The sequence below is a fragment of the Panthera pardus genome, unplaced genomic scaffold, assembly GCF_024362965.1.
Source record: "Panthera pardus isolate Hobbes unplaced genomic scaffold, ASM2436296v1 HiC_scaffold_10, whole genome shotgun sequence".
NCBI classification, from domain to species: Eukaryota; Metazoa; Chordata; class Mammalia; order Carnivora; family Felidae; genus Panthera; species Panthera pardus.
Window position 1 is genome coordinate 89,014,406 of NW_026526655.1, and position 12,765 is coordinate 89,027,170.

General features: G+C 33.9%; 1 protein-coding gene across 4 annotated transcripts in view; it reads left to right on the forward strand.

Moving 5' to 3' along the window:
* LRP1B (LDL receptor related protein 1B) overlaps nucleotides 1-12,765 on the forward strand; it is a 1,871,086-nt gene that overhangs the window by 1,079,087 nt on the left and 779,234 nt on the right. For all 4 annotated transcript variants that reach the window (XM_053909160.1, XM_053909154.1, XM_053909157.1 and 1 more), the window contains exons 9-11: nucleotides 2,288-2,459; nucleotides 4,764-4,907; nucleotides 9,539-9,775. In XM_053909160.1, coding sequence (XP_053765135.1) covers nucleotides 2,288-2,459; nucleotides 4,764-4,907; nucleotides 9,539-9,775 — 553 coding nt within the window. The remainder of the gene's footprint in view (nucleotides 1-2,287; nucleotides 2,460-4,763; nucleotides 4,908-9,538; nucleotides 9,776-12,765) is intronic.

Here is a 12,765-nt window from a genome sequence, read left to right on the forward strand (position 1 = left end):
AGATAAATTTTTCAAAATATTCAGGCTATAGGCAAAATGGTCTATCCACCACTGTAAGCTCCTCCCACATCTGTCAGAGGTAGCAGAGCAAGAAACAGTGTACTTACTTTATGGGAAACAGGCTCTTCTGAAGGAAGACACGGGGTCAGGGAGTAATACGATTAGATCTTTACCATGTGAACATGTTCTCTACTCTGCCCAACGGCCCCCTCTATGATTACACTTTCTTTCCTGAATGTTGAAGAGCACTGTAAATATGCCATAAATCACACACTCCTAGATGAAATGCTCTAAACTTCAGGCAAAACATGCATGATATTAATGGTGTTGGGATAATACAGTACACTTGGAATTTTTATAGGAAAAAGTATTGCTCAAGTCAAAATTGGACCATAGATTTATCTAGTGAGTATGATGTCAGCTTACGTGGAAATGATATTAGTAAATAGACACATGACACCCCCACCCCTTTTCTCTGGTGCGTGCACACGTGCACACACACATTAGGGAATAACCCTTAATTAGAACAACATTATTATTTGGGCTTTAACATGGAATGATTCTCCTTGTTAATTCCTGTCTTTGATTTCTAGACTGGACATGAAGAAATGAGATATGATCACCACCACCCCAAAAACAAAAAAAAACATGCAAGAGCCAGTCTTCTTTTAATTACAGTTTATATGAGAGGACAAGAGATAGTAATAATGAGTCACATAGGTTGGAGAGATAATAAATCAAATGCTTTTGCTTAAAGTACAAAATTTATAAAATTTCCTGCTTAAAATAAAAAACTTGGGGGCACCTGGGTGGCTCAGTGGGTTGAGCATCTGACTTCGGCTCAGGTCATGATCTCACAGTTTATGGGTTCAAGCCCCGAACCGGGATGTGTGCTGACAGCTCAGAGCCTGGAGCCTGCTTCAGATTCTGCATCTCCCTCTCTCTCTGCCCCTCCCCCATTTGTGCAATGTCTCTCTCGCTCTCAAAAATAAACATTTAAAAATTATTTAAAAAACAATTTAAAAAATTATAATTTTGTTCCATAAAATATCTTACAAACCATACATAGTTTTTTTTCAAATTCTCTTAACTACATTTTGTGCTAAAACTGCACTAAAAGTGCACTATAATGCCAGAGAATTGTGACAGATTTTTTTCAACAAAATCTCTAGAACAAATCAAATGATAGCCTCACCCTACCCCGAGGCAGAACCATTGTAAATCAAATATAATACAAGGAATACTCAAATGCATTGTGCACAGCTTGTAGGCATTTGTATGGGAAAATCAGTAAACCCATTCTCTCTCTGCTTTACTAGCAGCTTTCCGTGAATGCAACTTGTCCCTACCTGCACTCAGTCCCCAGGACCTCTGCTAAGGAGAGTTTGCTGTTAAAGTGTCATGGATAGCAAAGCAAACAGCCCCATTTCTGTTACAAATATGCTTTACCAAAAAAAAGTGATGTCTGAGTAGAATTTTTTTTTTACATTTATTTAAATATGTTGTTTCATTATTTATTGTTTTCCATGCCGGGGCAATTATTCATCTAAATGTAACATGTGATTTAAACATTTTTAATTAAAAAATGGCACCTGGGTGGCTCAGGCTGATGAGGCTCCGACTTCACCTGAGGTCATGATCTCAAGGTCCCATGATTTTGAGCCCTATGTCAGGCTCTGTACCAAAAGCTCAGAGCCTGGAGCCTGCTTCAGATCCTGTGTCTCCCTGTCTATGCCCCTCCCTCAATTGCACTCTGTCTCTCTCTCTCTTTCTCTCTCTCAAAAATAAAATAAAAACATAAATAAGATGAATTTTAAAAATGGGATTTTGAACTTATAAAATAAATTTTCAAAGGTGTTTTCTCATCAGTCCATACAGCCAGAGCTACACTGTTTTAAATTCCATATTTCCCAACTGTATGAACAAACAACCCCTAAAAACATCTGAAATTTTATATAACAGTGTCTTAAGCACATTATTGAATACGCTTGGAAGTTTGGTTCTCACTAGCCTTTGAAAAGTAGCTACTAAACATGTTTTCTTAATGAATCATGTATAAAATTCTTCATACATTCGGAACTGCTTTATCTACTATTGCATAATGTTTTCTATTCAGAGGAAAAAATTTAAATTAGTGAAGTGTTGAATTCTTGAAGAGAAAATAAATGATAAGATGTGTGTGACTCTTCTATGGGGATTTTCCACAGTAGTAAATAGCAATCAGTTTTTCTTTCAAGTTAAAAGCAGCATAATTAAAAATCATAGTTATTTTTGTTCCTCCATATAGGTCAGACATCTTTATGGAATAACTGTGTTTGAAGACTATTTGTATGCAACCAATTCTGATAACTTCAGTATCATAAGGATAAACCGATTTAATGGCACTGATATTCAATCATTAATTAAAATGGAAAATGCTCGAGGAATCCGAATTTATCAAAAAAGAACTCAACCAACAGGTAAGACTCAAGACTTCTTCATTGCCTTTATAATGGTGGGTTGAATGGGGAAATGGTCCTTGTGCTCTGTATGGAGTTAAAGTGGGTGAGTCATAAATTCTTTTTGATAGCAAAAGTGTACATGTCTGCTTGATAAAATGGAAGAGCGCTCCCTGCACAAGTCTAAATGACAAATTGTTCAGTTCCTAGTGAATTGTTTCTACAACCATAGAATTGAAATGATGGCTAGATTTAGATTCAGGAAAGAGCTTTCAATCATCATGTGTGTAGACAGGGAACCCAGATACTAAGATGCTAAGGATGTTTTTTGGTATCATTCTGAAAGACAAATTTCAAATCAGGTGACTTCCTTACTGTATCTCTTCAGTTTTTATTGTAGTCATTTGGGTCTCTTAACTTTTCCTAATTATTCTTTAATACAAGTTAATTAAAAATAACTTTTAATGAGAAGGCTATAATGTTTCCAAGTATTTCTTAGAAACACAAACTAGTTATTTTTGCATAGTAGGTTAATGATGCTTGTTCATCAATACAATTTACATTCAGTCATATATAGAATAATGTAACGTGCCAGAATCACCACTCCAAATTTTCATCATCTTTTTGTGCTTCAAAATGAAACTAATTTAGAATTATGTAAACACTAACATAGATTTAGTTGAGGCAATGTATTGTCACAAATCTGTTTACAGTCAATTTAAATTTGGGATTCTGTAAATAAACATTATTAGAGTTTGATGTTAGTATACATTTATTTGCCAATTATTCACTGAGCATTTACTATGTGCCAGGAACTGTTGTATGTACACTGGGACTGTAGCAGTAAATAAAACAGACAAAAATTCTTGTATTTATGATATTTGTATCCTAGTAGAGAAGACATAATTTTAAAGGGATCAAGTATATTAGAAGATAATTAGTGCTATAAAGAAAAAATAAAGCAGATAGGGCATTTCAGGGATGGGGGTACTTTGCAATTTTATATTGAATGGTTTGAGGAAGTTCCAGTGAACAAATGAAATTAAATGAACACTTGAAGTAATTGAAGGAGTGAGGCACAAACATGGCAGGTAGAGAGATGAGCAGGCACAAAGACCTTAAGGAAGAGCGTGTTTAGAGTTTTCAAGAAACAGCAAGGAGATGTATGTGTCGAGAGCAGAGCAAAAAAGGGTAAGAGAAGTAATAGGGGAGGTTGGACAAATGAAGGAGGACCATAGCAAGTAGGGTCTTCTAGACATTTGCAAAATCTTTTCCTTACAGAGATGAGGATTCCTTAGGAAGCATTAGACAGAGTCTCATGATATGACTCACTTTTTAAAGCAATCACTGTGGCTACTATTTTGACAAAGGCTATTGGAGACAAAGGTAGAAGGTAGGGGTATTTTCATTTTGAAAATAGGAATACAAAATGAACATGGCAGAATTTTTAAAGCATAACCATTTTAGTATTAAAAGAAAATTGCCATGTTATTTGTCACAATCTCAAGTAAGTGATGATCAAAAAGAAATATAACCACAATAGTATATAAAATCTTAGTGACATTATTCCTACCACAGCCTTTTTTTCTTTGACTCATCTTTTTCTCATTCTCTTCATATGTCATGGGGTACTTTTTTTTTCTTTTTGTAACTTCTACACTCATGAAATGTTCTGTTCCTCAATCTCTACATGCAAAGTAGCCTCTACATTTTGGAAATTACTCTCTCTCGCTCTCTCTCTCTCTCTCTCTCTCACACACGCACACACACACACACACACACAAACACACACACACACACACACACATTCATTTTGTTTTAGGGTTCTCAATATGGCAGTTGACTCAAAATTGAAAAAAACAGTGTTGTCTCAGCACTTCTCAGTAAAGATAGTTCCTGAATCATGTTTCTTCCACATTAAGTGCCCACTTAATGGATTTCAAAAGAAATCCTTTCTCTGCTTAATTACCTAACCTGGCATATCTTTATAGTATCTTTTTATATTTGTAAGAAATAGGTATTTTAAGAAAGAACAACAAGCGTGAATCAGAAATACCAAGTTACTTTTTGTGCCTACATGTAAACAGTTTGATATAAAAGCAGAATTTTTTTCAATATAACCTTAGGAGGGCTTTGAAAAATTCCTACCTCTTCTTTGATGAAGTTTAAACTCTTTTTTCCAATTGATTATGGTAATAAATCCTAGGGTATAAAGATTTGGGGGAGGATTCCCTCTTCATGCACTATAAAAGTTTCGACATACTGATGCACATAATTATCTTGTCTTTGGAAATTTTCAAGTGTGCTGTTTTTTATTTGTTGTAGTCAGAAGCCATGCATGTGAAGTGGATCCATATGGAATGCCAGGGGGATGCTCACACATCTGTCTGCTCAGCAGCAGTTACAAAACACGGACCTGTCGCTGCAGGACGGGCTTCAACTTGGGAAGTGATGGCAGGTCGTGCAAAAGTATGTTGTTAAAATCAAACACTTTGCCAGCAGCTACTGCTTCAGAATAGGTTTTTTTAGTATTAATTAGCTATGTCAACATCAGCAATAACATAAGACTTAACAGGTGGAATTTGCCTACACAATGTACCAGCCATTTTTCCTTAGTATTTAGGAGTTTTGTTTTTGTTTGTTTTGTTTTGTTTTTGTGAGAATGTAAATGAGAAACTGAATCAGGCTATAGAGTCACTAAATTTATGAGTCCCTGGGAAATATATTTCAGGGAAGATTTTTAGGAAGATCTTTCTTTAATTCCCTAAAGAAGGTTTTTGGTCTAATGAGCCTGAATTATTGGTTGACCGTATTTTCTCTTATCTGAACCAAGAAGCTGCTCCTAGTAATAGGTGTGTTGTTTAGTCCAATAAAAATCCACATAAAGCAATGTTTCACCTTATCCAGCATCACTGGGGAGTGAAATTCATTTCATTATTTAATTTTCCAGGTAACTGGAGCTATACTAATTAAATATCAATCTCTTTAACAATTTTATTGAAAAGCTTTCTAACAGACTTATCTTTGCTTTATTTTTGAGATATGCTGAATAACATAATTGTTCTTTATTTAAAAAGATAATGAATAATTATATGCATGACTTTTGCAAATTTAGATTTTTGCCCCCATATCAATTAAAGTCTTTACTTGGAGTCTTCATAAGCAAATAGACTAGAATGGCCCTTGTAGGAATGGTGTCCCTGTGGAGATTACTGTCTGTTAAATGTCTCCCAAATACCATAATTTTTAAAGTTATGATGACTGCTTTTTACAGTGTCCATTGTATCTCCATTTTGTTATAACAATGGCTTTTTATTTCTGTCAGTGTTCCTTCTCTGGTCACTGTCCTGCCATGTCTTTGACTTTCTTGTCATTGTTTACTGAGGACTATGAAATTAGATCACTAAATTTGTTATTAGTTAAGTCCAAATGGTTTGAAGTAGTAGTACAAATACTTTTAAATCGACAATCCAGGAGGCTCTACTGTGATAAAATATATGTCTTAGTATTTTGTTTTCATTTCTAACTTTGTATTAAATGCTGGGTTTCATGTTCAAGATATCCTCTGGATAATTGAAAGTTAGGAGACTCAAGATATGCAAAGTTGTGCATGCATGTGTGTATGTGTTGCCAACTTTTAAACTAGTGTGTTTACAACTTGAAAAGTGATGGCATGTCACGCAAAAATGCAATCATACTCATTTATACGTGCATATTTTCATGCATACTCACATAAATACATATGTTTGGAGAAAAACATAGGATGACAATTGCATAAACTTCAATCACCCGTAATGTAGTGTATCAATCAAGGCACATTTACATTAACAAAGACCATTCTAGCTATTTTAAGCAGAAAATATAGGTGCTTATACAATCATTGAAAAGTCTGAAGCAATAGCTCCTAGACTCAGTCTTCAGAACATCCCTCAAAACCACTATCAAACTACCCTGGCTTAAAACCAGAAAACTGTCACAATCAGAAGCTTGGGCATCAGGAAGCCACAATGATCATGGTAAGTCCAAAAGTCCATCATTTTGGTTGAGATCCAGGATCTCCACAACTTGCATCAAAGCTATTAGCGCCAGATATGTGTCACAACTGATAGTTCCTTACTGGCAAACAACACAAAACACAACAAAACTAAACCCTCTTCCTTGCCTTTTAATATACACAAAAGAAGAACACTAATGTGGAAAAATTCAATTTCTCCTTTAGATGAATAATGACAGAAGTAACAAAGGCAGCCTCATTTCCACATTCCACACTTGAGCTATTACATCTGATTGTGGTACTTAAAATCAGGTCCATCTCTATTTGAGTGTCTCTGAAATGAAGTTTTTAGTTTCAATTGTCTTCTAGTGTCTGGACAATGTCAAGTGTCAAGACACTAGAAGAGATTTTAAAGTAGGTATTGAATGAAATAAGTAGGTAAGTAAACAATGGGGACAATGGTTACTCTTATTTAAAGCACACACACACAAACACATACATTAAACAAATGAAGTGTCATGTTTACCAATTACCAATTAAAACATTAATGAAAAATGTTATCAAAATTTGATATAGTGAAAACAGTATTCTAATGCATTGCTAACAGAAATTGGAAATTTATGTCACTGTTGGAAAGACATTTGATAAAACATACAAAGACATAAAACTGAATGTATCCTGTAAGAAATTATTCCTCGTTTGACTGTAGAAATTCATTATAAAAGTATTTATAATAACAAAGACCCAGAAACAATGTAAATACCCAGAAATAAGTAGCTGACTTATCATATTGCCTCTCTAGCATGGAACATGTTGCTGCCATTGAGAGTAATGTTTTGAAGACCTTTTAATGACACAATAAAATATCATTAATTTAAAAAAATGAGGTAGTAAAATGCATATGTAAGATTCCTATTTTTTTATTTCATTGTTTTTTTTAAGATTCCTATTTTTAAAAACAAAAGTATATGTGCACGTAAAATTTGTAGGAAATGTCACTTTTGAAATAAATACTCACTTTTAAATAATATGTAATATTATTATTAAAAGATATTCTTGGGGCACCTGGTAGCTCAGTCGGTTAAGCATCCCACTCTTGATTTCAGTTCAGGTCATGATCTCATGGTTTGTGAGATAGAGCCCTGTGTCAGGCTCCACACTGAGAGTGGGGAGCCTGCTTAGGATTCTTTCTCTCCTCTCCCCTTCTTTCTGCCCTTCTACCACTTGCACTTTTTTTCTTTCTCAAAATAAATAAACATTCAGAAAAATAAAAACGGTACTTTTGAAAATAGATACAGTGAGAGACGGTGAAGGCAATGAGGAAGATGGATGTTAATATTCTTTACCAGTAATTCCATTTCTAGAAATGTATACTTAGAGATCATCATAAAAAATATATAAAATTCTAGGTTTAAAAAATGCTTATCTCAGTATTATTATAATAATGAAAAGATAAAATCAACCCTAGCGAATAGTTTGACAAATTATCGTATAGGATACAGATCATACTCAAAGAATGTGAAGCTTAAATAATGGATCAACATGGGACATAATTTTGATGCTAACATTGAGTAATAAAAGCAGAATATAAAATTGTCCTCTTATATATAATTGTGCATTAGAAAAATTAATTTTGAAATAGTCACATAAAGGAATATAATACAACAGTGTAAATGAAAAATGACTACAACAACCATGGATGAATGTCACAAATATAGTAAAAATAAAGATAACTCAGAGAAGAATTCACGCATGCAATTCAAACATGAAAAATCATGTTTGGAATACATACCACATATAGACTGAAACTTGCAAAAAAAAATCATGGTAAACAATATAATTAGGATATTGGACATCTCTGAGATGAAAGGGGAATAGGAAAAAAGGGGGAGGACTGAATCCCTTCCAGTGTTCTGGAAGGGCACATGAATCCCTTCCAGTGTTCTGGAAATATTTTTAAGATGTGTGTGGGGTACATGCAATTTGTTTTATTTTTCTTTGTAATAAAAAATAATAAATATGTTTATATACATTTAATATTCAATAACACTAATTTTGAAAGAAAACAAGGGAAAGAATATATAAACTGATAATATAGTTTGTATTGAGAGTGTTGTGTTTATGAGTAATACTCATTTTTTCTTTTTTCTCCAGATTTTCAATAGGTTAGTTATTTTACTTTGCTAACAAGCTGACTTATGGTATTGTCATCCAATGAAACTGAATCATTTGTAACCTCAGTTTTATTTATAAAACTCAATGTTTTCCCTTTTATATAAAAATATTTTCTTCAAATTATGTAGACTAAGTCAATTGCTCTCTCAATTGAAGAGCCTGGAATATATTTCCATATGAAAGTCTGTAGGAGTCAGTTCACTCTATAGTAAAAGCTACATTGAATTTGGCATTTTTAACCTGGGGAATTCTTTTTGTTCGGGGTGTTTGTTTTGTTTTGTTTTTATAAGGGCTGCGTTGTACATCAGAGTTACTGGAGGACAGCATCAACCTCTAACATTCTTATTAATATTTAAAAAAAAGTGATGTAACTGACATTTTATTTCAATTCTTAAACAAATAAATCATTTGTTTAGGCATCTGTAATATATTCACATGCAAGTGTGTGATACTGTGTGAATCTATTTTTTTGCCTCTGACAGCCTTCCATGCAGACTCTGAGGAGGGGTGTTTTAAATATTGTAAAGTTTGTAGCATTGTCAGACATAATGAATGCTACAGTTTGTATCTACAGAATGTGCTAGATTGTAATGAATTGTAAAATTAAATGTGCCGGATGTTTTAATAAATGTCCATTTTACTGTTACCAGTTATCCAATGATCTGTCATGTTTTTGCTATACAGACAGTTACAGACAAAAGAATAATTAACTAAATATAACCCATTCACGGAAGTAATTTCGGTTTTAATTAAAGTAATGCAATTAGCTGGCCTTCTTGCATCGAGATACATTTGGCATATTTTAGAGTTTAATTTTTGGTATTGAATTTTAAAAAAGCTAATTGTGCCAGTTAATTAAACAGTGGCATTATGCAGTATAAAGAAGATTAGGCAGCATCAGTTGTTTATGTTTGTAATCTTTCTTCTGCAGGACCGAAGAATGAGTTGTTCCTCTTTTATGGGAAAGGACGCCCAGGAATTGTTAGAGGAATGGACTTGAATACCAAGATAGCTGATGAATACATGATCCCCATAGAGAATCTGGTAAACCCTCGTGCTTTAGATTTCCATGCAGAAACCAATTATATCTACTTTGCTGACACCACCAGTTTCCTGATTGGCCGGCAGAAGATAGATGGCACTGAGCGAGAAACCATCCTGAAAGATGGTAAGTGACAATGTGTAATATTGACATCAAACTGCTCGCAGATAAAGCACTGTGAAAGGATAAATCCAACATACGTAGAGCTTATTTTAACCAGAACCTAAGTTGCTATTTATTTAAAAATATTTGTTAATGTAATTTTCTTCAGTAACATTATTTCTACATTTTTTCACGTACTAGTGTATTAAAACCATCATTATAAAATGGAACTTGGAATTGTCCAATCCATGTTAAACATTACAGGAATTAAATTACATTATTTATTCACCTTTGTGGAAAAGGCAGATTTTCAGTTATATGTCTATAGTGCTCTATGGCAGAACATAAGATTTAACAGGACATTAGAACTTGTGTAATATTTGATTCTTATAAGCATATTGGTCATGTCATTCAAAGTGCATTAAAGATATCAATGTCCCACTGTCATTGCATTTCTTGCATATTGTTTCTTACTTTATAAATCATTAAAATTGAGTTCTCTAGCGATGCCCTTGAAATATCTGTAGTCTCAGATAAACTTTGGACCTAGTTTTACTTATAGAAACTTTATACCTAGTTTTACTACTTATATGCAACGATATACTTGCAAACATCTATGTATAAACTTTGTTAAAATGGTTTATTTTATAAATGTCATGGCTTGGAAACAACCAGTCAGGTAATTAAGTAGTGTAACTTTGGTATTAGTAGAAAATAACTTCAATAACCAAGCAAACCTTGGGGCGCCTGTGTGGTTCAGTTGCTTAACTGTCCACCTTTGGTTCAGGTTATATTTTCATGGTTCCTGAGTGTAAGCCCCACATCAGGCTGGGGATTCTCTCTGTCTCCCCTCTCCTACTTTCTCTCTCTCTCTCTCTCTCTCTCTCTCTCTCTCTCTCTCTCTCTCTCTCTCTTTCTAGCTCTCTCTCTTTCTCGCTCTCTCTGCAGATAAATAAACTGTATTAAAAAAATGATCAAACCAAGTCTTTGACTACTAGTCACTTTTAAACATGTTCACTAATGATTCAGGGATCATGTTTCCTCACACATACAATCTATTTACTTCTTAAATATTTTAAAAATCCTTGATTTAGAGAACCTTAATTATATGCTTATTATATGAAGAACAAAGTACTTACTAGCTATCTCAGGAGATAAAAAGAATTTTAAAAAGTGACCACTGCCTTCAAGTTCATAATCTACCTTTGGATAGAATATAAACACATAAAAATGTAAATGCTTTGCAGCATTTAATAAGTTCAAAACTGGCCCAAAGAAATAACATGATTCATGGAGAATGTCCATGTGGTGGGAATCCACAGGGAGGAGGAGATATCTTTATGTGATTATTCTTAGAGAACTTTCTGTGCAGGAGGTGATGTTTGGGCTGGATCTTAAAGGAAGAATATTATAAGGGAGGGAAAGATATTTTGGATCAAAGAACTCCATTGAACCAAGAAAAAAAAAATGTGTACTCCAGAAAGAGGATGAGGTGAACTTCAGTGGATCACTTAAGATTTTAGTCACAGGGAAGAGGGTCCGAGGAGAGGTGGAAAGTGGAAGGTGATTAAACAAAAGACCTGGGATATGAGGTGAAGGGGCTTGGATGAAATCCTGAAGGGCTAAGAGGAAGGCAATGCTTTTGAGCCAAAGAATCATGTGAATGAAAACATATGTTTTAGGAGAATCAAACTGGAGGGTGGAGTGCAGAATGAATCAGAGAGGAAGGAGAGAAAATAAGAGCAGAGACACATTAAAATTATTTACAGCATGAGTGGTAATGAGTGGTGGTCTTTCCTGTCTTTTAGTGGGAACAGGGAAGCATAAGGATATTATTCATTTAACTCAGGTTCACTTTAAATCAAACCTTGAATGATAAAATGTACACTTTCCACGAGTGACAAATGAAGTGTTAAAATGAAAAATCTCCCTGTTTTTTTTTTTTTTTGTAGTTTACTGATTAAGGCAATATGAAGCCACCATAGCATTTTTAGAGTTGCTAATTAGAGTTAAGATTTTTATCTTAAATTGGACATGGCAGAGGCTCTCTGCCTACATTTCTTTGTAGTGTGATTTCATGTGATGGAGAATTGACAATTTTAGAAGGACAATAGACTTTCACATTCTGTGTCAGGAGATTCATTTGGATTGCTCTGATTTTGAACGAGAAATTTTCAAGAAATAAAATGTAACATAGAAGGGTCTTGGTTTCCTTTAAAAAAAATGTCAGTTCCTGTGCTGTGACTGAATGTTCCAGTTAATAATTCTAACTTTGATAACAATTTCTTATCAGTGACATTGGTGCGTCTTTGCATTTCAGCACAGCAACAGAGATCAGCTCTAATAGCCACTTGACTGCCAGGCACATCTGTACATTGTTGTTTTGGCAGTATGAAGGTTATGAGAACATTTTGTAGATTTCACACCTGAAATATACTTAACATTTTGATATTGCTGTGCAAAGACTGTTTCATACTTTTTTCTTAATCTTTCTCCTCACCATTAAAGAGAATGATAATAGACATTATAAGATTAAGATGTCAAAACAGAACTTACATTTGGCAAATGACAATTCATCATTCTTAGAATCGAAACAAAATAAATTCTATATGTATTCACTAATTTAGCTAGACTATCTATCCACCATCCAACCTGAAGACTAGAGGTAATGCTTGGTTTGACAAATTATTTTGTAAGCTTGGTAGAAATTCTGAATCTCAGATATATTTGTATAGTTTGAAGTACAAGGCTATAAAGATTTTACTGTTTGTAAATAAAACATCAATATCTTGAATATCTTTCATGTAAGCTCAGATCCTTTCTATAAAGAAAGAAAAACAGCATTTCAGAAAATTCCCATCTCTATTTATTCTTTGATTTTTTTTTTCTCTCAGAGGTTGATGGAAAACTTCCTAAATGTGGTGTATCGTATAGTCTGTAGAATCTTGTGGGCTGAAACTGTAGCTATAAATAAAAGATAAAGGACGGGCACCTGGCTGGCTCAGTTGGTTTAG